Below are 26,438 nucleotides of genomic sequence, written 5' to 3'. Positions count from 1 at the left end.
ATAGTACAAATTCTCCAATCAATCACATGACACATTATGCAATATTTTGTACATTACGCCTCTTGGACTATTTTAATGTTAATATTGATTATACTTTGACCCTTCTACAGGAGTTAGGAATATCCAAATATTAATTAGAAAATGTCATACTTCTGAGAGTGTGATTAAAATAGATACAACACATCTTTTCTGCAACATTTCTACATCGTGCCATCCTGGATTGATGGCCACTCAATTAAAGGTCACTCATTGAGACAAAAAACAGTTCCGATTCACATTCGCAGTCAGTGAGTGAGAACTGACTGTTGTATAATATCCTTCCCTTTTCTATAGCGCCTATCCTCATTCAAGTCAGGCGTAAGTAGCAGCTTAATACCAGCCGACTTTTGGCAAGAGGCGAGGTACACCCGGGACTGGTCGGCAGCCAGTCGCGGCGCAGATACAAACAAACAGCCATTCACACTGCAAGAGTTTTCAATAAACTTGACATGCACATTTTTTAAATGTGGAGGCAGCCATAGGAGAAAAGGCACAGGCTGGATAATGGACGTGTGTGTGTGTGTGGGGGGGGGGGGTCGATTTAGTTGCTTTTATACTCCGGACTAACTCAGCACTTTTCATCCCACCTGATTAAAAAAAGCAGTCTCATCCCAACGTCTTCCCGCATACTTCATGGTGTCATACCCGCCTTATTTAATTCCTCTTTGGAAGATCTGCTCACTCTGGCTTTTCTGTATGTCGGTCAACTTTTTTTTTTTAATCTGATGACACTGCTACCGCATGCAAACAAAAGGTGATGGTGAAAGAGGGCCTCCCACACACAGCGAGATAGATGTCTCAAGTGACAAGCTTTTTGTTTTAGTAAAATCGACTCACATGCCGGCTTTGCGTGGGGCCAAAGGCGGAGGCCAAAGGGAACAACTTGTTCACTTGTTCTGTTTGGTCGAGCAAACTGCTGCATTGTCACAACTTGTTACTTTTCCAGCTTTGCGTCACGGTACTCAGGCCTGTGACTTTGTTGATATAGCCCCACTGAAGTCACCCCCTTGCTCTGCTTGGAAAAAAAATAAACATAACAGCTCTACCTTTCACTCTCGCTGAAATTTTAAATCAGGGTTCGAATGACCTCCCACTGTGTTCACTTTCTGAGTCCGAGTTCATACGCAGGTAGATGCTATAAAATGTCACTGAATCTGCCCTAATCATCTGTCTAGTATTTAATGGCACCTTCGCTTCGAAAGGAAACACAGCAGGGCCCTGAAGCTTCAAAGGTTCCTTCCCTCTGGAGTTTTGTGGACACACTCAAAGCAGTTGCACACATTCGGACAGCTCGGCGCACTTGCTGTTCTTGAAATGATTTCCTACTCTTTCTTTTCACCTCTAGCATTTTCTTTGGTTGCAGATAGAAATCAGAAGCCAGCAAAGTGCACCATTGTCCATCAAATCAGCTAGATAATTAGGCAACGAGACTTCTGCTTGCAGATATAGCTAGATGTGGTTGATTTATTTGAAAAGTTCATAGAAAATATTTGAATGATAGTACTGTATTTATCCCCTGACTTAAATAAATGGTGTTGTTTTTATCTACTGATTTCTCATTATCAATGTCCATCCAAACATTTTTCTATGCCCCTTATCGTCTTTGTCTGTATTATTACTGTGAAACACGCAGCCAGGCCAGAGCTCAGATTCGAACTCCAACCTCGGAATTGTCAAACACTTTATATTTTGTCCTTAATTACAATATCAGTTAAATCATTGTGTAACATTTGTTTTTCTTTCAGGAGAATCACTGGGTTGAATTCACTGGGATGATGCGCAATCCCCGGTGTGTAAAATGCGCCATTTGATCCGGAAATATATTTGAATCCTCTGTATTATTATTATTATTATCATTATCATTATTATTATTATTATTATTATTGTTATTATTACAGTATTTGGGGGGGGGGGTCTTACCCACACACTCGTTGGCTTCCCTCGCCGTGGCGCGCTGCCAGGGGCGGTCGTAGTGGAAAGGTTTGCACCTGTCGCACTCGGGTCCCGCCGTGTTGTGCTTGCACTCGCACACCAGCTGACCTTCTCTGTCCTTGACGCACTTGGACGCGTGGCCGTTGCACTTGCAGCGTCCGCCCACCTGCAGGTCCGACACGGCGTAGTAGTAGGAGTCTCGAGCCAACTCCGAGTCGTCCTCGTTCTCGTCCCCGAAGGTGTGCAGCCGGCTGAAGATCACCTTGATGTCTGTGGCGGTCACCCAGTCCTGGAGGACCGGGGAGTTGTCGAAGTCGTGCGCCGAGGGTCTTCCGTCCAGCGTGCTGAAGGCGATGAGACCCCCGGTCAGCGGGTGCATGTCCGTGTGGGAGTCGGTGCAGACGGCCTCCTGCTCGTTCTGCTTGGTGATCGCCGCCTTGTTCTGCCGGTTGTACATCTTCTTGCACTGGGTCGAGTAGTATTGGAAGGGCACCCAGGACTTGCCGTAGTCCATGGACTTATAGATGGCCATGGATTCCGGTCTGGGTGAGCAAAACTGCAGGCTCACGTAGGTGACTTCGAACTTCTTGCCCAGGGACAAGGTAAGTGTGACGTTTTGGGGGTACTGCGCGTAGTTCTCCGACTGCCAGCAGGTGAGGTTGTGCGGGTTGTTCAGGTCTGTCAAATAAGCGGACGGGTGACCTTTCTTTGGGTCCCCCGCGTTGCAGGTGTGGCATTCGCGCGTCCTTTCGTCCCCCTTTTCGGCCACTATGCAGTACCTGGCCGCGGGTGAGCCGCACGTGCTGGACACGCGCACGTCCTTGCCGAAGGCTGAGTTGACAAAGTCGGGGATGCACCTTCGAGGGTTGCCGTTCTCGTCGTAGCACGGGTCCGGAGGGGAGGACTGGGCAGCAAACATGCTCAGCCCGTAGCCCCCGAAGACCCCCGCGCCCAGGGCGCAGAGTGTCACTAAGGTCAGCCAAACCTCCAAAATCCTCCGCATCGTAGTCCGTGCGCCGCGGTGGTTTTCACCTGGCACGAGACAAGAAAATCATCCATTAAAAATGATGATGAGAACTTTCGCTAGATTGGCGTGTGTCAGATATTCTTACCTGGAAAAAAAAAATAACTTTAAATCCAATAAAACCTACTCAGCCAGTCAGAGTGCTGCAAAACGTCTAAAGCTACAACTCATAACCTTTCCAGTTCATGGACCAAAAAAAAAAACTTTTTCTCTCTCTCTCTCTGATAAGAAACGACGCTGGCGGTGAGAGTCTATGCCTGTGTTTGTCCACACTCTGTCACACCTCTGGCCACCCTCGGCTCTGTCTGCCCCATTCCATCTGTGGTGGGCTGCAGAAAAAGAAAAGGAAAAGGGGGTCCTCTCTGTCCTCGAAAGAGGCGAGGGACCGACCTCGGTGAGTCACCGGTGGCGGGCAGCGACATCTTGTGGCGAAGAATGTGTACCACATGTACACAAAGCTCTTCCACTATATTTATTGCACTCCTTGGATGAATATACTGTATTGTCACTGCGATCAATTACAGTGTCATGCTCACACGTACTGTAGATAATCAAATGACAGGCACAGACTACTGCAATTTTTCTAATATTCATATCATAATTCAACGTATCTAGGGATTTTGAGTCAATGTATTTTTTGTGGTAAATTAAACACTTCCTGGCCTAATACATAAAACTGAAAATGGAGAAAACATAAAACAACAGAGTTCACTTATTGCGGGACGTGGTCTAGAGCCCGCAATAATAAACGAGCGAATACCGTATTATAATAATGCTGTGATGTTTTTTCTGGTCCGGCTTACCACACATTAGATCAGGCCATCTATGACCCTTCAACTACAATGAATAGAACACCCTTGCCTTCAATAATGTGAGTGAATCTTGTTTTTTTTTTATAAGCATTTGTCAATTTGTGTTTTCTGACAGCCAATAAGATCCATTTAGGCCACCCCTCAAACGAACTTAGACCTTGTTATATAAAATGCTTTGCTTATAATAGCAAAATAATGTCTAATGTCAAGCTAAAAAAAAAAAAAAAAACACCTGACTCATTCACTTCCTGTTTTGCGATGTTGCTGGGTTTATTTTGAAAAAGCACACCAACATAGGAAGATGGGGGCTTTGTATTTTTGTTCCTCCAGTGGTTCGTATCGGTGTGGAGTTTATCAAGAAGATTTCTCAGCTGCAGATAAGAAACTGTACAATTTACTTTCTGAGGCAACCCATGATTAATTTCTTGGTTTGTACTGTACTGTTCCATTAATCTTTATTTTTATGCAGTTACACAATTAGACACCACTAGATATGACACAAGTAGCGGTCAGGAGTTGATTGGTGGAGGAGGTGGCTGACATTATAGGCTACAGAGAATTAAACTTGATCAGAAACTGATATAATTCAAGTCTGTAACAAAAAGCAGTCAAGACCCAACTGTGAATCACAGACGGGTTTTTGTAACGTTTATTGAGCCAAGGCACATCTCAAAAACCTCACAGCACACCACCTAATAAAAAAAGTGGATAAAACAGGTTAATTATGAAAGTGGGCAGGCTGGTCCACGCAACAGGAGATGAGTTTAGAAAGCATGGAACAACTAGGTTGAACGTCAACAAGTTACATTCTGGTATTGAGGAAATTACAAGAATCTTAACCAATTCATTCGTGAGAATGAGGATGTTTTGTCCATTCTAGGCGATTTTAAGCAATTTTAAAGAGTGTCAAAAGTTGCAATGTAAATTAGATGATTATCAAACACATTAAGGAATGAAAGGATTACTGTGTTAATTTTAAGAATTTGGTTTGCAAGAAATGTGTCCTTTGTTTGTTTGTTGTTCACTTGGTGTCATACCAGTTTAGATTTTGGGGAAATGATCATAGAGGTGAAGAGTTCATGGACTATTTTGCCAAAAGGTTTTGCCTGTCTGCTTTGAGTCAGAAAAGTCCTGATCTTAATCCATAGTGTTTAATAAGACGTTGGTACACCCACTGCAGTTCTGAGACTCTTCTGGAAAGGCTTCACAAAAGGTTTCGAGAGTGTGTTTATGACCATTTTTCCAGACACATTTGTGAGGTTACACAATGATATAGAAGAAGAAGGCATGACTCTTATTCATCGAAAAGTGTTCTATAGCACGGGTGTTGAACTGTTTTTTGTCATGGGCCACATTGTAGGGCCGGTTTCCCTCGGGGGGCCGTTATGACTGTGAAACAATAAAACCGTTTCACCATATTAGACACATTATATGTGAGGTAGTTTTAGAATCAGAAATCGAGGGGAATGGGTTTTTCAACTATTCATGTTTGGTAACACAAAAAAAGCTTGTAATATGTCAAAGTTATCATTTATGAAATGTGACAGTTTGAAATTTTGGTACAGATGTTAACCAAAATCATCGATGTTGATCGACGATTTGCCTTTGCGGGCCACATAAAATCATGTGGCGGCCCGGTTCTGGCCCCCGGGCCTTGAGTTTGACACCTGTGTTCTATAGGGTTGAGGTCAGGATCGTGCAGGGCAATCAAGTTCTACCACACCAAACTCTCTCATCCGTGTTTTTATGAACCTTAATTCCATCTCGAAGTGATTTTGGATGGTCAAACGGTGAGTCGGGAAATTCTCATCCAACATCAATGTGGGACTTCTTGGAAGAACGCGCAGACATTCCCAAAAATGCTCCTCCGAAAGCTTGTTGAAAGCCTTCCCATCAGATTTGAAACTGTTACAGCTGCAAATTGCAGCCCAACATGATATTAAACCATTATGGATTTAGAATGGGATATCACTTAAAATCACATGTGAGTCAAGGCAGGTAAGCAAATACTTTTGGCAAATGCATGTATCGGAGAGGAAGGACACAAATACACGCTTCCACCATACAGCGAAGACATGATACCGTCCCAGAGGAGGCTTTTTCCTGTTTTGACGGGCACAGGTCAACCCATGTTTGCTACCATTTAGTTTGCTTTGTTTGTTAAGCCATTCATCACTAATCAAGTGAGACAATAATGTAACATCCGTGTGAGCATCCACATGCAAAGGTCACGCCTACTGAGGAATCTCATAGTAATTTCCATTCCATTCTCATTTAACGGATGTGGAGATTTTGTGCTATAATGGGCAATATCTTCAACAAGCTCCTTCCAAAGAGCCAAATGCAGAATCATTGGCACAAGAGGTAAGTTGATTATTATTCAAATCATTATTTCTATCACTAATACTTTGTGTGTCTTCATTTGGGAAATTTGGGTTACAAGTAGGAAGTTGTACTTGAACTGTCATTTCCGTTTTCAGTTTTTCAGAGACAAAGTTGATGTTCGGCTGCTAAATTCCTGAATGAAAAAAAGAAGTAGATGTGGCTTTTGTTCTCCGCCGGCCCACTTGTGTAGTCTGTGAATCTGCGAGTGAGGTTTGAGTAGGAAGTACCCGGCTGCGTTGTGTACACTGGACATTTGTTCTACATCTGTTTCAAGTGAGTCTTTTCTTATTTATAATGATCTGTAATTGTCTCCCCCACCCCACCCTCTCTCTATATAGTGTATATAATGTATTAGCTAATGGAAAATGTTGTGTGCAGGGTTTTTTTTTTTTTGGGTGATATAATTAGATTTTTTTAATGTCCTTTTTAATCTGTGTCTGGTGCAACTGTAATTTTAGACAATGGCTCAAAACACGTGCACGGAGGATCGGATACAGCACGTCCTTGAACGCTGCCTCTGTGACCTTGAATTAAACACTCCTGACAAGCAACTCTGGAACGGTAAGCAGCGACAGCAAAATATGGATCGCATCAAGCCGCAATGTAGACATTTAGAAGTAGTTGGAATTCATATCGCTGATATTCATATTCATGGGAAAAAAAAGCCGAACCCTGAAGTGATAATCATAATGATATATTTCTTATGTGAATATACATTTGATGTTTTTGAGCACAGTGAAGACAAAAGTAACAGCAACAACGGTAAAATGAGTAAGTCCTCTTGAGGTTCTCAAGAATTAAACACTTTTTTTTTTTTTTTATCACACAGAGAACACAGAATAACAAAAAAAGAATAATTTGGTGCATTTTGGCTCTGAAGCAGATGCTGTGACAGCATAATGTTCACACAGATAGGGAAAACAAACGGGGATGGGAACCCAAGATGTATACCCCATGTCAAGAAGATTACTGTTTACATTATTTGAGTTCTACCACTGAATTTTTGGGCTGCAAACAGCAGAAGTGTCAACTAGTTTGAGGGATGCCATGACATCAGCTATTCTATTTTTTGTATAGAATGATATTAGGTATTAAAAACAAGTATTTTGTGTCATTTAGTCACATGTGAGCTAGTGCCTAACCCAGTGGACTCTCGGCGAGAGTTGAGGTACACCCAGGACTAGTCGCCATTCAATTCCGGGGCACTAAAAAAAAATGTTTACAAATTTGACTTTTCTTTATAATCTTGGATTGAGCATGTAAATTCACGAGGGGTTGAGGCCAAGATACTGTCCCTTTTATCCCCTGTATTGTAGCCCAAAAGTGTGTTAAGAAGTTAATGGGGAGGTCTAATCATTGTGCGCAAGTTGTAAAAATAGAGAGCATAAGAATATGAATAGCAGAAAACAACAGACAAGATAATTACCGTCTGTCATCACAGTGAAACCCAAAAAGAGAAATGAGTTGCTTGCGTGCTTTTTTTTCTGTGATCAGCCGGACTGTGCATGAACCGCTGGTGCTTGGAGGAACTTGTGATGAGAGATCCCCACAACTTCCCCTTTCTTCTGCATACAATTCTGAAGAAAACAAAGGAGGTAAAACTCAAGTAGCGAAACCCTTTTTCCATGTTGGTCAGCACACCATGAGGGATGACTGCGCTTTGATCAGGAAAGTTTCTGGCGTTCACAGGTTCTTGTGCAATGTCAGTACGAACTGGTGGTCCCTCTTACGCTCCTGTTTTCCTCCACACTTTTAAAAGTGAGCGGCTGCCAATCAAAACATCTTTTGTGTGGTGACCATACAGTCCATCACGTGTCAGCTTTTCTTCTCTCGCAGACACCTTACCTTGACCCAGATTGTGATGTGCTGTTGGAGGCCTACCTGCTCTTCCACCATTTCTTGTCCTGGCCAGATCCTTACTGCACCGCCTGCCGACGCCTGCTAAATATCATCTATAGTGAACTCAGAGCACCGGGTAAAGCCGAGGACATGAAATATATTTACAATCAACTTACCGTCCACTGTGTCCACTGTGTTTTGTTTTGACGTGTGTGCTTACTGGTCTGGGTGTCGTGTGTCGGGGTCCTCAATCCACAATGATATCGGTTTATAACACTTCAAGGTTACAGAGGGCAAAGAGGTGGCACGGTGGAGTAGCTGGAAAGCGTTTGCCTCACAGTTCTGAGGTCCGAATCAATCCTGGTCCCACCTCTGTGGAGCTTACATGTTCTCCTCGTGCCTGTGTGGGTTTTCTCCAGGCACTTTGGTTTCCTCCCACATCCCAAAACATGTAACATGAATTGGACACTCTAAATTGTTGCCACTACATGAGAATTTTGAGTGCAGCTATTTGTCTCGATGTGCCCTGAGATTAGCTGGCAACCAGTTCAGGATGTACCTTGCCCACTGCCCACTGACAGCTGAGATAGGCTCCAGCACTCCCGCAACCCTCGTGAGGATAAGTGGCAAAAGAAAATGGATGGATGGGATGGATGGCAAAGAATATTTCATCTTGTGACACAAAAATGCACACTGATTTTACTGCCTTACTGACGGTTTTTCTTTGAGTGTTTCATATATATTTCAAAGAAGTCTTTTACAAGAAAAAAAAATCACATGGGTGAACCATAGATGATGCTCAAAATAAAAATGAAATTTATGTAACAAAGGACCACCCAACCCAGACAACCACACATCTAAAGATATATTCCTATCAAAAGTCATGAGTCTGAAACCCCCAACTAGATGCCTGTCGTAGTACCGAGACTAACCTGTGAAAGGCACTATGATGACATCAATCATCCAGACTGACAGAAATAAAACCTAAAGAAACAAGAGATGCGGGAGGAGTACAAGTAGTCGTCCAAGTAGAAGTCGGAGTAGTATGGTATGCAGAGAAAAAAATGACTCTATTTTTGATTTAGGCATAACATTCCAAAGACTGGTGAGGACAGAGCAAGGCATTTCCACTGAGAACCAACACACCAAAACTATGTAAGATCAAGCTGAGATATAAAGAGTGCATATTGGAATTTCATTGATATTTTTATCTCTTTGTGTATGATTGTTTGTGTTGATCAGGATAGTTCTTTTAATAAGTCCAGATGAAGACATTCCACCTGAGGTCCAGTCAGTTTCCAAGCAGCTGAGTGTCAGCCATCAGTCCAAGCGGGACATCACCATCACCCTCATACTGCACAGCTTCCAGGCTGCTCTGGGCTCCAAAGTCCACCTAGAGAGACTCTGCCATGCCTTGCAGGTGACAACCAGCTCCCATTTATCTTCAGATGCCTTTGTTTTGGGATATTTATTGCTAAAACTGACTTCTCAATATTGCTTTAGACAAAAGAGCCTGCTGAGCTGGAGCAGCTACTGGAGACAGTAACTTGCTGCATGGAGACAGCAGCCTCCACAGCAGATCTCGGCACTGCCAGACAAAGTCTTCTCCAGACTGTAGAGCAGCTCCAGCAAAGCCTTATTCCCACAACTGCAGATGACTACTTGGATACAGGCAAGTACTTTAGAGCGGCACAATGGCAGCGGTGGTTTTATTCTTCTAAAAAGTGCACAAGCACAAGTGCTCAAATGTAAAAGAGCCCAATCGGGCTCTCTTGTACAATATTGACCACGAAGGTAAGTGAATCAGGGTTGCCCTGGAAACCACAGAAGCTTCACTGTTTTCCGTGTTACAGTGTACCATCCAAAGGATTTACTCGAATTATTTAAGGTAATGACAATGCAACGGGGACGTTCCGGTTTTACAACAGCAGCAAGCCCAAAAATAACAATAAGAACTGAAGTATCTTGTAGATACTTACAGTATAGCACCAGACAATGAGACTGCATATTGAGCAGCAGCAGCAGAATCTGTTGAAAAAAAATTATAACGGTATATACCCACTGAATTTACTGTAACTATACATTATGTGTATCAATAAGGACTTTGAAAGGTTTTGAAACAGAGCAGACATTAAACTTATGTAGACCAAAGAAAAAAAATGACAGATTTGTTGTTGGATAAATGCTCGTCTGAATCTTGATTCTGTCGAGGTGTCCTGAGCAAGGCATCGAACCCCTTACCAAAGCTTCTAACAAGAGGTGCAGCACAGTTTGCATGCCCATGTTGGTACACCCCTTCACTCGGTTTACCTGCGATGGGGTCCAGAGGATTGTAATCAGTCCATTTTTTTATACTACATTCATAAGCAGTAATCACCAATAATAGTAACTATGGACAGTGACAAATGTGTATGCATTTTCAGTGTGAATCAATATTTGCTTGACCAGCCTGTCAAGACTGACATCAATCTTGGAATTTTTTTCCCCATCTCATTAGAGTTTGCTGAGACTTTTGCGCTGCCCTTTCCCAAATGTCACACCAGCTTCTGGGAAAACGACAATTTTGGTGACTGATACTCTTTGAACAGACTTACACTAACACATAATCTCACCAGATATATAAATAAAATCTTTATTTATGTAACAACTTTCTTCATATTCCAGATTTTCTCAATAATATTCTGATGAGGGAATGCTACGTGGATTTACCACTGGCGCGTCTCCAAAGAGATGAAGCTCAGAGCACTGACATGGATTTGGAGGAAGACCTCATGCAGAGAAATGAAGAGGATCCGGGCTCGGAGAACTATTGTATCTCCACGGCCTCGTCGTCTTCAAGAGACTCAATGTTGTCCGGTTACTGTCCCTCTTCCAGCTGCTCTGTGTCCGCAACATGCAGCTCATCAGGTGTGGAAAGTGACTTCAGTGAAGATACAAGAAATGTAGTCATCGATGAGAGACAAAAGAGTCAGTCGAAGCTCAGAAAGAAACCCAAGAAGAAATCCAAAAGCCTCATAGGCATAGAGCACTTCTCCTGGTTCCTCAAAAACCCACGCGGTCTTGGCACACAGCTAAAACAATCCCAATCGAAACACAATCACCTTCTACATGAATTTCGTGGGTCCTCTCCTCTCTCCAGAGAAGATCCTCCCTCCCCACAGAAGCATCTTTGCATCCGCAGAAGGCCCATCTTGAGCAGCAACGAAACCGACGGGGCACAGGCGGCTACTCTGGTCCGAGTACTGGTGTTCGGCCGGGACAGGGAGGCCGGGCGGCTCGCGAGGGCTTACAGCGACCTGCAGCAGAAAGAGGCTAAATGTCCCCGACTCACTGAGATGTGTAAGTTGCAGTTTTACTTTGTCCCCACGAAAAGGACATTCGGCGGAAAGCCGAGAAAAAGGCACTCGTCAACTGAAACTGGATGTTCAATTAAAGATGGCTCTTTGGTGAGATCACCTGCTTACAACTTTTGATTCCATACTACTGGTGGGCTGTGGATTTGGGTACATGGGCCTTCAGTTGTTACTAATCCCTCTCGCACGTTGTTGGCAGCCCAATGGTATCTCCCAGGAGGACAGCAGTGCAGTTTTAGCGCAAATGTTGGGAACGATGGATCCCTGGTATGATCGCAGCATCCACAGTCTGCTCAGTCTGTCCTCAGACGTCCTTTGCCAGGTAACCACACTGATATCATAGAACACGCTTCTCCCTGCATTCCTAGGTTGATAAGTAACACAGCACTAAGTGTGAGCCTGATATGGATCAGCACCAATTTCGACACCTTCATAGACAAATGACAAATGAACAAACATTTTTGTCAATATTTATATTTCTGTCCAACTAATTTTCTCCCACTCCATCAAGACACAAACACTTCTTGCCAACAGATATTTTTTCAGGTCTTTTAGCCCTTAATTTCTTTTCCAAGTGATGAAATGTTTCGAAGGATTTGCTCCGGAATACTTCACATGCACACTCCATAGGTTTCTCTCATCTTAGAGCTTCAGCTTTACAGATGCCACGTAGGTGATGAGCACTTTGGCAAAGACACCAGGCGCTATCTAGTCAAAGTTAAGGTCATTACAGCCACTCACTAGCACCATCTCTTACACAGATTTTTCTTTTTTTTTTTTTTAAGAATTAAGTGAACAAAATCCATTGTTGTATGTCAATTAATGTGTTTCCTGTGGCCCAGCCTGCACGGAAGGAAGAATACATCCCAGAGGACAATGGCAGAGTGCAGCATCTTCCCTTGATGGCTGACATGGTTCTTTACTACTGTAGACATGCAGACCAACCTGTCCTGGTGCAACTCTACAGGGCTGAGGTTAGTAAAAGCTGACCCACATGCAATATATCCTAGTTAATGTCAATTGCAAAATTATTGAGATATGGGCAACGCACAGCCTCACAGTCAGCCTGGCCTTTCTGTGTCGAGTTTGCATGTTCTCCCTGTGCTTGCATGTTTTCTCTCCGTGTACTCCAGTTCCCTCACCATACCAAAAATATGCAAGCTAGGTTTACAGAAAATGGGATTTTCTAGTTTGATTTCATCTGCACAGCTGACCCTCTCTGGCGGAGAGAAGAGGACTGAAGTGTTTATTCATTCAATTGAGCTCGGACACACGGCTGCAACCAGAGCAGTCAAAGCCATGGGTGAGTCACACTGCGACAAACAGAAGCAGACGCGCGCTTCATCTAATCTCCACGTCATTGTTCTCACAGGTGCTGCCAGCAAGAGGTTCGGAATTGGTGAAGAGAGCGTGGCTGTCCCCTTGACACTAAGTGTTGCCTATAATAAGGTGCTACAAGGGAACAAATTATGGCTTGTATACAAAAATGTGGATCTCTGTCTGAGATTACACAGCCACGTAAATGTTCTTAAAAGTTGCCTGTTTTCAAAAACGCGTCTGTATCTAAATCGTTTGGATGGCGAAATGAGCAGTGACTCGTTTGTGTAATTATAGGAAGGCTTGAAAAAGAGGAGGGAAAGTGTGTAATTTTGGATAATTAGGGTATTTGCAGAAACCACGAGACGTACTGTCCATTAGACATAAGACACAAACTGTTTTAAATTGGGGGGCGGGAGGGAATGCATATTGTGTGCACTTTATTCCGAGTGTGTCATTTAGCACCATCAGGGATTGAAATATTTATACATTTTTAATCATTGAACAGCTATTTGTAAACCAAATCAGTTGTTTGGTGGTTGCAGGTGGCCTGCAGTGGAAGAAGTCAGTGGACCCGAGCAGAAATCCTCTGCACCTCGATCAATATTCACAAAACCCCCAGAAAAACTGAACATATAGGTGTGCTACATTAGTCTATCTATTGATTTAGGGGGGGGGGGTATATTTATTTTCAGTATCCTAAGTGCATTTGTAAGTATTAAATCCTGTCTGTCAAGAGTCTCGAACTGAAAGCTTGCGGCTGTCAGTGTCGGAGGTCACAAAGAAATACTGTGCCAAGTCTAAAAAGAGCAAGAGCCAGGTAAATGTGTTATCTTCCACATCGAAAGCAACCACTTTGTTTGTTTACCCTTGACGTCCCTCTGGTAGCATTCCTCTGAATCAGAGGTGAACGTCAACAGAGTTGAGGTGAGGAGTGCGAATCCCGGGACAACCTTCGTTGTGTGCCTGGATCAAGACGAACGGAAGTTCCTACAAAGTGTTACCAGGTGCTTCAAAGCTATTTACAACAAACCCATGCGTAGTCATGGTTTTTGCCCTAAGTCAGCTACAATAAGATCCAGTCCACGTTTGGCATTTTGAGGACAAGAGCAATAGAAAATGAATGGATATTTTTGATTCAATTAGTCACAGTACATAATGAGGAGGACTGCTTATGCGTTACAAAATGCTCCGCTTTTTAGCCATTTGGGCCCTCGGTACATGTCAATAAATGAGTGTCTGTATCCGCAGGCTTGACGTGTCTTTGTGCTGCAAACCAGGAAGCAGTTCAGACTGGAAGTCTTGCAGGTTTTCACCCGGCCAAGTCCGGCCGCTGCACCCATCTTACTGCTCCATGCTTTGCCTTCCCCTCAACTCTTTTTCTGCTTCATACTGATGATGATTATTTTTATTAGTAGTAGTATTAATCCACTTTTATTCATATGGTCATTGTCTAAAAATACATATTTGTTGTTATTATATTTTTTTTAATTATTAGTGTTGTTGTTGTTGTTGTTGTGATCACCGGTCAAGATTTTTTTGTAATATTGTCACATCCTTATAATGCCGAAAGGTTCAACATACATTCGAGATGTAGCAGATTATTTATACATTATTTAATATATTTTTCAAAAGTGCTATATTAAAAAATCTGATAGGTTATTTTTATTCTTTTTTTTAGATTTTCTATGAACGCTTGTTTTTAAAGCTATTTGTGGGATTGTGTTTCATCTAGTTTGTCTCAAACGCTGAATAAAATAGTTATCTTGGGTGTTGTGTGTTAAGTGATAATGTAGCGCTTCACTTGCCTGACTTCATTGCAGGTATGCAGCGTGGGTTCACTTGTGCTCTAATGGATTTGAGTTATGTTCCAGCTTCCAGAGTAAGAAAGGATTTTGGGCAGGTGTATCGTGTTTTCAAATACTCACATGTACGGGCACGTCTTCAAAAATGTAGTGTATATAAACACACATGTATGTAAATTATTCAAAGTAGCGTGGCCAGATGATATTGGAGGACATTTTGACTTCCGTGCCTAAAGGGGTCGCTGCAGTGTTACAAACGGTTGTTCAGGTGTGCTGTATGGTGGCCGAACAAGTGTTGCTCTGGAACAGGTGGAGGTAGCGAAAAGTGATCGAAATTCTGAATTTCGTGATGGAAAAGATACTGGGCACCGGTTTACGGAGTGTGGCTGGGAAGAGGTAAAAATAAAACTTTGAATTTTTGATGGCATAATATTGAAGCTGAAGTGTAAAAGTGAGAATACTAACAATAGTGACGTGGACGCGTGCTCCGGGATTCCTCAGCGAACCGGTGAATCCAGACCGGCAGGTGTTCGTCACTAGCAAGTTCTTTATTGTTTTCGACGGCACTAAATGAGCCATTTCCCTGCAGGGAATTATTTTTTTCCTTTTCTCATATTCATTTCATACATTTTAAGCGTCTGTGTGGTTTGTGTATTACACACTCAACTGCCACGTTCATCGGGTACACTTGTACAAGAACTGTGCATGTGCAATGCAATAATCTTGCTTTGCGAAGATAATGGGCCATTAACGCTCATTTTTGGTTGACGACGTCAATACGGTATTTACTTTATCAACTTTATATTTTTGGTTGCACTGAGTCATTCTTCGTTCTTTGGATACGTATTAGAAACACCTGTCGAATGGTTGCTTTGGTTCACTTGAAAAAAAAAAAAAAACTTTACATGGAGTAAAAATACGCGGAAATGTGCGATCTCAATAAATCAGAATATGGTAGAAGACCTCAACCATAACTTCAATTCAAAAAGTTGATCGAGGTCATCAACGGTCAACAAATTAGAATTCAATACTTTTCAGAAGTATTGAATTCTAATTTGTTGAAATTGCGTGTTTGGCGTTTTCATTGTAATTTATAGAATTAACGTTTATTTTAAATATAAATGATGGATAAGCGGCTAAGAAAATGGATGGTTAATTTTGAATTGAACTATTGAAATAAACACTTTTCTACAATATTCAAATTTATTCAGATGTGCATGTATACCTTTGCGAAATTAATACAACATAATTCTATGAAGAGGTCATTTATTATTATTTTGTTTTGCTATTAGTATTTTGGAAATATGCTCAATGTAAAAAGATGTCGATTTTTGATAAATTGCAGTATTTCTGGCGGTACGGTGCATCAGCTGGAAAGTGTTGGCCTCACAGTTCTGAGGTCCCGGGTTCAATCCCGGACCCAGCTGTTGTGGAGTTTGCATGTTCTCCCCGTGCCTGTGTGGGTTTTCTCCGGGCACTCTGGTTTCCTCCCACTTCCCCAAACACACGCAACATTAATTGGACACTCTAAATTGCCCGTAGGTGTGATTGTGAGTGCAGCTGTTTGTCTCGATGCGTCCTGCGAGTGGCTGGCAACCAGTTCAGGGTGTACTCCACCTCCTGCCCGTTGACAGCTGGGATAGGCTCCAGCACTCACTGCAACCCTCGTGAGGATAAGCGGCTAAGAAAATGGATGGATGAATGTGGTATTTCTGCTGTCATTTTCTGAACTGCTACTCAAATTGATTGGATTATGAACCAAATACACTGGTGTGTAACAAATACGGGAGAATTTAGTTTTTGTCTGGTGTGTGTCCCTCAGTTGCTCCATGTAAAGACAAACAAGCACCCAGGAAGTCCACCATGAAGAAGACAAAGCAAATCAACATCAAGCAGACCCTCGCTCTGGCCAGAGCCTTTCACTTCCTGTACTCCTGTGGCAAATCCTGCCTGCTCCCCTTCCTCACGCTGTACTTCCGGCAGCTAGGCCTCACTCCCGAGATGACGGGCATCGTCATGGGCACCAAGCACCTCATATCACTGGTGTGGCGCCCTCTGGCCAGCCTGCTCGCCAAGATGTACAACAAGAGGCGAGTGGTTGTACACGGTTCTGTGATGTGTTCATCCGTGGTGGCGCTGGTCGTGATTCTTTTCCCGCCTGTAGATCTGCAATCGTATGTTAATACCTGCAATGGTTCTAATCTGGAAAGCACCCCCATTGAGTCTCACCAAAAAGTCAGCACCGCTCCTTCCTCCCAATCTACTTTGACCTTTCCTGCTGATGCTATCCATGGCAGAACATCTGTTGCAGCAGACAGAATTTCCCAGCTTCCTGTGCTAAGAATAAACAGAACAGCAGAGCCAAAAAACAGCACCTCTGTTGAGGTCCACATGACGACCCTCGCCTTGGTCAGGAAGAAGAAGTCTCTGGACACGGAGAAACATAATGAGAAAGGTCAATTAGATTTTCTGTCAAGCCTGAAGATGATGGACGTTCAACACCAACTCTTCTTCTTGATACTTATCACTGTGTGTGCATGGGAGCTGGTGGCAGCCCCTCTAGAGTGGACAGCAGATGACGGCCTGTACGATTATCTGGACTTTGCCGACGCTTCTGACCACTACAGCAGCACCGGGGTGTGGCCTTTACTCGGAGCCGCATGTGGCGTCGGTGGAGCGGGGCTGCTGGTCAGCCGGTTAAACTGTTTAATCTTTGGTCACACCTCCAGGAGTGCCGCGCACTTCTTGTGCTACGCCGGCGTGTTATCGCTGGCTCTGGTGGTTGCAGCCTTCCTCCCGCTGTACCTGAACAAGCAGCAAGGCAAGGTGAGCCGGCTGTTCAAGGCCGTGCAGCTGGTGCGCGCTTCCCAGCGAGCGCTGCTATGTGCGGTCACCGCTCTGCTGGTGGGGGTGACACGCTCCGCCGTGGACAACTTCCTCTTGTGGCAGATGCAGGATCACGACAGCACCGAGCTGCACATGGGGGTGTCCCTCGGCTTCGCGTTGCTCTCGCAGGCCGCCTTCCCTCTAGTTGCTGTCCGACTGACTCGGCTGCTCAGCTCGGGAAGGCTGCTCACGCTGGGGGCAGCCACTCTTGGATTACAATGCTTGTATTACTCTTTCCTGTGGGGGCCGTGGACGGTGCTGCCTGCACAATTTTTAAGCTGTTTCAGCTGCGGAGCCTTTTGGTGGGCCGTGAAGGTGCAGAGCGATGATGTTGCCACTCCGGGAACAGAGAGGAACATAAAGAGGCTGTACAATGCATTGTTTTTAGACTTGGGGAGTGCACTGGGAAGTTTCGCCGGGGGGTTCGTGGTCCGCCGGTTTGGGCTCGTATGGCTCTTCAGGGGCGTGGCCGTGGCTCTGTTGCTGTGGTGCGTATGCCTGCCTCCGCTCCAGTGGAATGCCCCCAACCAGTACAGGATCAATTATTCTCGCCTTTTGGCAGCAGATGCAAGTGAGGCCAGTGACTCTGAGTCCGAGCAAGAAAGAGACTGGCTCGAGAAAGCAATGGAAGACGACCGCACCGTTACCAACAATTACGGGAAGACACTAAAGCGCTAACCCCTACAGCCCGATCACAGAAAATGAATACGGCAAACACTTAAGTGGAATCTTTTAACACAAATATAGAACAATTTTGCCCAGTTTGGAGAAATGTATTCAGTCCACACAATGCTGTCTCTCTGTTACAGACAAGATTCAATGAATCCCCACTATTTATCAAGATAGGGAGCGAGCCCTGAAGCGATTAGCGAAAATCTGTGAAAATAATTGATGACGCTCCCACCGAGAGATTTCTAAGCACCTATAGAGTTGTGCTCAAAACTTTGCAGAATTTGTAAGATGTGTAACATTCTTTCAAGGAAAATGTATTTTTAATGGTATTCAAATTAAACTACAATCGAATGCGTTTGAGAGTAGTGCAATCGTTAACCAAAACCTGGCATTAAAGAAAATAATGAGATGGTCCTCATCAGTCATAATATTCCCCCAAATTACCCAACAATTCACAAATTCTTCCAGGATGAGAAAGCATTTGAGCAAAACGTAAGCTGCTACAAGATGGCAACCAAGCACTATTTGGAGCTAAACAACACTCCTCAACGGACGTCAAGATATTTTCGAGACACCACGATGGCACAAGATCGCAGCAAAACCTTTTGGGTCTAAATGAAACTGCGGATTTCAACACAATTGACACGAATAGTTTGATTGCTTTGTTTTGACTTTTTCAGTAATTAACGAGAATAAATAAATCAGCTAATAGGTGAGTTTGTGAAGGTTGAAACTATGAATTTGGAGAGGTTTAATGTAGTCTTTATATGAGATGACAAAAGAATACCCATCCACCATAAAATAATCTACTTTGAGTCATTTTTACACCCTCGCATTGACTCTTTTGTTGTTTTATGGAGTGGGGGCATCAAATGTCCTGAAATGTGTAAATGCACACTAGGCCTTCAGCCCAAGTCAAACACCTAAACGGGATTGTTTACAAGAAGCAGGCTCAATTGTCAATCCTCTTACTGGATCGCAAATACAACATTGTGTACACAAGGCGATGTTAAACTACTGTGGTGTCCTATTCCATCACTCCCATGTGGCACATAATCTGTTTAACTGCTTGTGAAGCTAAAATGAGGTGAATTGAGGATTTTTTTCAAGTCTGTGTAATATTTGTGTTGAGCAATAAATTGTTACATTCAAAACCAAATCTTTCCCTCTTTACTGTTGTGTTGTAATGAATGAATGAACACTGCTCTCCAAGGAGCTCCCTAAAGTAAACAGATGCAGTCCGAACTTGCTCAACATCTGGCCGGCCCCGCTAGAGCCTGTTGTGCGAAACCGAGTCATCCGTATTTTGTCGTTTACAGCCAAACTCAATCAGGTTATTCTGATGAGAGAGCCAGCTCTGTCGTTCTGATATTTTTGCGGTAAGAGCTCAGTAGAGTGTTAAAAATTTGCAGCTGTCCCGCTCTTATTTGCTTTTTCAAGCCTGTGAAGTAGGACAGGCTTGCAACCTCCAGCATGCCGCTTTGAATATTGTTCATGTTGCGAGGCATTCATATCAGGCCTTTCTGATGGTCTAAACACCCATGATGTAGTCTACTGATGTAGAATTTAAAGTCTAATATATGTTCTATAAAATTGTGTGAATTTCCCCCCAACCGTGTGTTGTCTTAATTTACAAGTATTTCTTTTGACGTTACTGCTTCCAGTAAATTTCATGTGGATACTAGGTTTTTTTTTTTGTGTGTGTGAAATCAGATTTTGGCCTCTATGTTGCCTTTTCATTCATATCTGTAGTGATCTGTGCACATTAAGACATTTAATCACAATCTCTGGTGAGTATACTGTGTTTTGTTAGGACATTTTGTGCTTTGTTCATTTTATTAGATAAATATTGATGCAGAACTTCTCCAGATGTGGCACTGTTTCATACTGTTATATTGTCATCTCTGGATAGGAGTAGTCTGTTTGAGGTTTTTTTTTTTTTTTTTTTTTTTTTTTAAACATATGCATACAAATGTATACAATATTTAAACATTGAAAATGTAATTTTTCAAGTGCATGCAGAGAATTCATTTGAAGTCAATATTTTTTATATTCACTGATAGTTGCTGTGCATATCACCGGCTTGTAGCGTGCCGTTGCAGATGTGCGTCACTAGGGGCCGACTCTGAGCATAGAGCAGCAGCCTGTGGTTCCCCTCATATCCTTCAGTCTTGGAGTGGGTTCAGCATCAGCGCACATATCTACCTGTTTTCCTCTCGTAAGGCAACGGCATCTCGTTGGATCTTCTACTTGTGGTATTTGAACTATTGAAAGGGACTATTGGTGAGAAACATGGAATAACAGACGACATCCTCTGAACGAGACGACTTTGGACCAAACGGGCACAAATGGATGAAGCACATGGGAAACCAGGTGACTTTTTATAGCTTTATGTATGTTTTTTGTGATGCGAGTTAGGTAGGAAAGCCTTTTTTTTTCTATTTTTTTTAAACATTTGGTAATATGGACTGCACATAATTGAGTTAGAATGTCTGCTTGTTTTTACAAGTCCATGTATTCAGAATATTTTTTTTTTCCATTTATGGCTTTTTCTTCCCAAACAAATTTAAAAATGTGGCTTAAAATGTCACCACGTATCTATATGCTTTTTTTGTTTGTTTTGTAGACAACAGAAAGTAAGATGGATTTGTCTGGTTCAATACCTCACAAAACCTGTAAAACCTACTGCACATACTGTATATTGGCTACTGGTTGGCTGAAGATTCTACAATGATGTGATCTTTTTTCTGGAAATGTCGACATTAAGTGTGTGTTATAACATAAAATATATTAAATGACAGTTCTGGTCCTGTATCAGGGCTCCTGCAGATATCCGACTCATTCTAATAATGTATTATTTATCACTTAAGGTTAAATAACGTGCATGCAAGGTGACACATTTTCTATCCAGGTGTTTGGGAGGGTGGGGGAAGTATCCACAGTCACCAGCTGTTGATAAAGTTGCAGACTTGTGACGCATTGGAGAGGAATGGAAGAAACAGAAGGGCCAGTCCCACTTTCCACATGACTTTCACCAAATCCCATGACAACGTTTGGGCATTTTTATGAATGAAGTTTTGGAAGCACCACATGAATGTCCAGCTGGATTGTAGCTGCGGCGTCACCCAATGACTCACCGTGCGAAAGTGTAAATGTCCTTTCAGCCAAGCACAGGTAATTAAAAGTAAATCTCAGTTCTACTGGGTGACTCATCGCTACTGGTGAGCAGTAAAGGAGTAGGAGGCTGTTGTAGAGGGGGGGCTGAGGGTTGCAGGGGGGGCTGGTGTAGTTATTCAGTGACACTGAAATTATTCAGCTTCATGTAACGTGAAATTAAACTCTAACAAATTTGTATAAATATTTTTGTTTTTACAAGGACGGGTGCACATGGGTGACTTTATCTTACCTCCTATATTTTGTATTCTCCTGCGATTAGCATCTGTTTTATTTACCCCGTACACTCACTGCCATTTTTTTAGGAGAAGATGTCATCTCCATGGCTGATTCATCAGTCACACTTGAGGACATTGAAGGGGAGCTGTTCAAAATTGAGCGACTACGAAACGTCCTTGTGCGCAGAGAATCAGAGCTAAGATACATGTAAGATGCAGTAGCTTTTATTATTATTATTGTCCACACGTGTCAAGGTGCACATCCATCACACCACTTTGTTGTACAAAATCAGGTGCTCATATTTATTAAGGTGAACATGCAAACTGTTTCATCAGCCTTCATCCATCAACTTGATCTGCAAAAATTATTTTAGTAAACAGTACTTTTTATGCTCACTGCTCATGACTGTCACTAGAGAAGCAACTTAAATCCCTGAATTACACACACACAAAAAAAAAAAATCTAACAACTGGTTATTTTTGCGCTCTGTCAGTTTCATTTTATCAGCGGTATTAATTTAATCATAGGCAGCATTGTGGCCTAGTGTTCAGCATGTCCGTTTGAAGTTGGAATCTTGGCTCTGGCCTTCTCGTGTGGAGTTTTCATTTTCTCCTTGTGCTCCTCCTCCCTCCCACATCCCAAAAACATGTTGGGTTCATTGACCACTCAAAATACTCCATTGATGGTAATATGAGTATGAAAGGTTGTTTGTATAGATATGCCCTGCGACTGATTGACAACCAGCTATTACAGTAGCTACAATATTTTTATCAGATTTTGTTGTTTTCCATTGTGTTTAATGGTCATCGCTGATCAAGTAACATAAGGTAAGCTACTGCTGTCACATTCCAGTGTTGGAAGTGGGACCCTTGCAGTGGTGTAACATTGCAGCTTTGCTCCGGTAGGATGTAGACATACACTAGTAACTCAGGAGAATTGAATGATACGCCAGCATGTCAGAGAGAGCAGCCATCTGTGTCATGATTGTGAGACGTGTGTGGACAGCCCACATTATGAAACGGAGTCCCAACTTTCATTTTGACAGCTTTCTGTTCAGGTCCATAGCCATTATTTTACAGGATCCCAATCCTGCAAGAGATTTACAAAATAAAACCAGAGCATATAAATAGAATCCATTTGAATACACCAGAACATCACTGAAATAGAAACACATTTCATGAAATTGACTTTTTTTTTCATTATTGTGCAAATTAGCATCACGTCACGTGAAACTTTTAAACTTCACACACTTCACCATCAACCATCCAGACTCAAGAGTTTCTATTTCTGTCTTTCCTGTCTTTGTGTCTCGTTACCACTATTGTGTGTGCACGCACTGTAAATGAGCAGGTGGCCACAGATAAACACCGGAACCCACTCTGGGTCAGACAGTGAAATGAGATCTGATTGCAGAGCAGCAGTGTGGCGTTTTGATTCATTTCATGAGAAGGGACAAAAGAAATTGCTTTATTTGCACAATGCAACTGTCACGTCTCCCTTTTTAAATTATATGCAACAGTCGCTCCTTTAAAGCTCGTAAAATCACTTGACGTTTAACGCATCTCACACTGGAATTGACAGTGGGCAGCGTCATTTGGAATACAAATAATCCTGAAATAAAGAAGCTCTGAGAATAAGAAATTTTAAACTACTGCTCCTTCCCATGTATTTAGAAAACAAATTATTGTTAGATAAAAGTGCCATTGATGAGGAGGTTCTGTTGTGGAATGAAATGTTTTTCCCTATCCAGGATGGATGACATTCAGTTGTGTAATGAAATCACAAGGCTGAAGAGGGAGCTGCAGAAACTGGTCTCAATTCCAGGTACATTCGAACAGCGGCTGCTTCCTTTGAGTGCAGCTGTTGTGAAACACACTACAGTATTATGTATCTATCGAGAAGACTTTGTCATCAGCAATGACCTGAAAGTCTGAATTTTTAATGCTAATTACCTCTTCTTCTTTTTTTTTTTTTTTTTGTATGGACTGACCAATGATGATCTCTTCTCCCCCCACCCATTAAGTTAGTATGACATCTGGAGCTGTGAGAAACGTTGCTGTGGCAACTAAAAAGATCAGACCACAGTAGAAAGTGTTTAAATTGAGTCTACGGGAAATAAATAGCTACTAGATACCAAGAACAAGACGTTTTCCTCAATAGAGTGAAAAGAACCATGGCGCGTGGTACTTGAATATGTACATATTTTTTTTGCATGTGTTTTGGAAATTAAATCAGGAAGCTATCTTGTCCTTTTTAGTCTTAATATCTTTGCAAAGAGAGAGAGTCAATAGGTAACAAGTTGTCTCGCGTCTCTGCCCCTCTCTGAAAAAGACGAAAGAGCAAATGTGGGAGTGCAGTAAAAAGAAAGAAAGAAAGAGACCTATTCATACAGTTATCTTGTGCTGGAGAGTAAAGGGAGTTTGGTACAACCACCAAGACAGGAGGACAGATGGGGGGAAAAAAAACAAGATAAAAAGTCGCACAACAACAAAGAACTATTGGGATAATACAGGAAAAGAATAGACTATATTTTGTCATTTTGCTATATAACGTGGAATTTGTTTCATTCTGCTATTTTCAACAGAAGCTAATAGCTAATATTTCAAAATGAGTAACGGAGGAATACTCATTCTGATGTAGTCGAGCTAAATTTAAAATTACTCAGCTCACGTGGGTGATACATAGTGTACTTTGACAGTAAGTGATGTGGTACTGTATATCTTATTTTCATTTGGTTTTGATTCTCTTTTCACTTTAACTCACTGTTGGTGATCGAATTGAATCAAATTCAAATGCAATCATTTTGTCTAATCAGCATGCTAAATGCCACACCCCCTGAGTTTGATTCATTATCTGGGTAAAAGACAAGTAGTCACCAACACAGATTAGGTCTTTTGAGTTGAGCTCATGGAAAAATAGGAGTAAAAACGGAAGTGTGGCATTTATGTGTTTATCAGATGTAACATTTTCATTCCAGAAGATAACCTTTGGAGAGAATGATCTAATTTTAATGCATTGATTGAACTCAGATGCCTTTTATTTGGGGGTGGGGGTGTGGCTGTTGTTCTTGGTCAATGTTTAAAATGTCAGTGACAAAAACTGTGCCATGTCATGTGACTGTTGAACAGACAAAGACAAGTCCAAGGAGGACAGGACGAGGGAGGAGGAGCTGTTGCAGCAGATCAACAAGCTGGTGGAGACCAGGGACTTCCTCGTAGACGATGTGGAGTTTGAGCGGCTCAGGTGAGGTGATTGAATGGGGGCAAATTATCACGCTGCCTCCGTACCGAACAAGCTAAACCTCTACATCATCAGCCCCTCGTTTGTCGGGAGAAAGAAGCGTAGGCAATGGGCAGAATGTCGAAACCATTTGAAGTTATTATCCCTGGCTAGCGACTTCAGTGTTTTCCCAATAAATTAGCCACATCTCTGTAGTTCCGTGCTATTCACTTGATTTACTTCTTTGATTGCTTTTCATTTAAATCCCATCAGTTGGAGACCTCTGTCTTGAGACCCTTCCGTGTTGGTCTTTCTCCTTAGAACAGGGGTGTCAAACTAATTTTTCTCACGGACCGCATTGTAGTTACGCTTTCCCTCGGGGGGTTGTTATGACTGTGAAAGCAGAAAAATCTTTTAACTGCCTCTTTTTTAAGCTAGTTTTGTAATCAGAAATCAAGGGTAATGGGTTTTTAAACTATTGTTGATGTTTAGTAATATAAAAATGCTTGCAGTACCGCAACGTTATCATTTACATGACATGCCAATTTGAAATGTTGATAAAGATTTCAACAAAAATGGGAGTTGATACAGTTGATTTACCATTGAGGGTCACATGAAATCATGATCTGACCAGATCTGGTCCCGGGGCCCTTAGTTTGAGACCTGTGCTTTACAAGGTTTCGCTTAAGAGGGCTAATATAAAACTGTAACATGATTCTTATCTTATTCTCACGATTGTTCTCCACAGAGAAAGAGAAGAAGACAGAGAAATGGCAGCCTTTTTGCAGCCCAGATTGCAAAATATTTTGGGGACAAAAGGTAAGCATTACATTGCAATTTCCTTCAAATGAATTTGACAAAATTGATAAAGCTGAGCGTTTACTCCTGTGCCTCCCTTTCAAATCAGGTTCTCTACAAAATCAGAAGGTGGTGTCCAAATCTCATCATCCCGCAGCACCATTAATAACTAAAACTGGACTAACGCTGCTGAAAGACTGCTGCGGCTTCACGTGCGCCATCATGTAACACATCCGTGTGCTTGCTTACACTTCACCGTGTACACAGCAACAGTTTTGGTGAGCCAAACTTGGTTCATTTTAAGATGTTAGTTGTGATTTTACGGCAAGGAGAAAGTGTTAGTGGGTGAAGACAAAAGCAAGTTGTGAAAATGGGCTAAGCATGCATTCAGAAATAGAGAGAGTGCTAAATTAAGATCACCTCTAAAAGTTAGTCAATACATTTGAGGGGCTGTCTGAAATTCCACTCGAAAGACGTGTTATAATGTCATCAAAATCTAAACTACACAAATGTAGGTGTGCGTGGTAACGTGATGTGGCATGAAAAGATTGCATTATCTTAAGGTGTTTGTCTATGTACAATCCAAACCATCATATATTATGCAGTCTTGTTAAATGACCACAGGGTAGAAGCTAAATAAAGTAAAATAATAGCTGTTTAGCTGTGCAATTATCATCACTGATATTATCAGGTTTTAGGCTGTCAGTCATTTTCATTTTTGGATTTCCATTCAGTGCTATTATACTTGAGTATCTTCCTGCAAAGTGAATCTTTCAGTCATTTGACATTGTGTGCAGAAATAAAGATGTTTATTAAATTAGACAGTGTGCTGTGTTAAATTAAAATTGATTTAATAACTTGTCAGGCATACGAGTGCTTTGGCATGCTGTTGTAGTACTGGGTTTGAGAGTTATCAGCGTTCCTCAGCTGCATTCCTTTGCCCCCCACAACTAACAGTTGTTGT

General features: G+C 42.3%; 4 protein-coding genes across 7 annotated transcripts in view; 3 read left to right on the top strand and 1 right to left on the bottom strand.

The window, feature by feature from the left end:
• Positions 1 to 3,218, bottom strand: part of ntn1b (netrin 1b) — a 46,252-nt gene extending 43,034 nt beyond the window's left edge. Inside the window, exons 1-2 of the mRNA XM_061845526.1 lie at positions 3,084 to 3,218; positions 1,960 to 3,003 (exon numbers count right to left, since the gene is read on the bottom strand). Of these exons, the coding sequence (XP_061701510.1) occupies positions 1,960 to 2,974 (1,015 nt within the window). The 5' untranslated portion in view covers positions 2,975 to 3,003; positions 3,084 to 3,218. The remainder of the gene's footprint in view (positions 1 to 1,959; positions 3,004 to 3,083) is intronic.
• Positions 3,219 to 3,256: 38 nt separating this feature from the next.
• LOC133514135 (phosphoinositide 3-kinase regulatory subunit 5-like) lies at positions 3,257 to 14,472 on the top strand. 3 transcript variants are annotated; one of them, XM_061845523.1, is made up of 19 exons: positions 3,257 to 3,389; positions 3,809 to 6,465; positions 6,651 to 6,753; positions 7,687 to 7,787; positions 7,882 to 7,950; positions 8,029 to 8,167; positions 9,117 to 9,186; positions 9,274 to 9,451; positions 9,535 to 9,703; positions 10,529 to 10,597; positions 10,696 to 11,477; positions 11,584 to 11,706; positions 12,227 to 12,358; positions 12,594 to 12,687; positions 12,757 to 12,833; positions 13,247 to 13,340; positions 13,439 to 13,521; positions 13,590 to 13,708; positions 13,953 to 14,472. In XM_061845523.1, the coding sequence occupies exons 3-19, from the start codon at positions 6,654 to 6,656 to the stop codon at positions 14,095 to 14,097; spliced, it is 2,544 nt and encodes an 847-aa protein (XP_061701507.1). In that variant the 5' UTR covers positions 3,257 to 3,389; positions 3,809 to 6,465; positions 6,651 to 6,653; the 3' UTR covers positions 14,098 to 14,472. The 3 variants fall into 3 exon arrangements, 2 of the variants coding, with proteins under 2 accessions (XP_061701507.1, XP_061701508.1); XM_061845524.1 differs by lacking the exon at positions 3,257 to 3,389 and having other exon boundaries at positions 4,163 to 6,171; positions 6,288 to 6,465; XR_009798723.1 differs by lacking the exons at positions 3,257 to 3,389; positions 13,953 to 14,472 and having other exon boundaries at positions 6,331 to 6,465; positions 13,230 to 13,340; positions 13,590 to 13,645.
• Positions 14,473 to 14,706: 234 nt separating this feature from the next.
• Positions 14,707 to 19,674, top strand: mfsd6l (major facilitator superfamily domain containing 6-like). Of its 2 annotated transcripts, none has more exons than XM_061845527.1 (2): positions 14,707 to 14,902; positions 16,329 to 19,673. In XM_061845527.1, the coding sequence occupies exon 2, from the start codon at positions 16,370 to 16,372 to the stop codon at positions 18,068 to 18,070; it is 1,701 nt and encodes a 566-aa protein (XP_061701511.1). In that variant the 5' UTR covers positions 14,707 to 14,902; positions 16,329 to 16,369; the 3' UTR covers positions 18,071 to 19,673. The 2 variants fall into 2 exon arrangements, with proteins under 2 accessions (XP_061701511.1, XP_061701512.1); XM_061845528.1 differs by lacking the exon at positions 14,707 to 14,902 and adding an exon at positions 14,995 to 15,287 and having other exon boundaries at positions 16,329 to 19,674.
• Positions 19,675 to 20,037: 363 nt separating this feature from the next.
• On the top strand, positions 20,038 to 26,294 carry zgc:171844 (uncharacterized protein LOC100151763 homolog). Its single transcript, XM_061845529.1, has 6 exons — positions 20,038 to 20,437; positions 21,544 to 21,664; positions 23,208 to 23,281; positions 24,586 to 24,700; positions 25,425 to 25,495; positions 25,584 to 26,294. The coding sequence occupies exons 1-6, from the start codon at positions 20,413 to 20,415 to the stop codon at positions 25,700 to 25,702; spliced, it is 525 nt and encodes a 174-aa protein (XP_061701513.1). The 5' UTR covers positions 20,038 to 20,412; the 3' UTR covers positions 25,703 to 26,294.
• The last annotated feature ends 144 nt before the right edge of the window (positions 26,295 to 26,438 follow it).

Source organism: Syngnathoides biaculeatus, chromosome 16, assembly GCF_019802595.1.
Source record: "Syngnathoides biaculeatus isolate LvHL_M chromosome 16, ASM1980259v1, whole genome shotgun sequence".
NCBI classification, from domain to species: Eukaryota; Metazoa; Chordata; class Actinopteri; order Syngnathiformes; family Syngnathidae; genus Syngnathoides; species Syngnathoides biaculeatus.
This window is presented reverse-complemented; position numbering and strand designations above follow the sequence as displayed.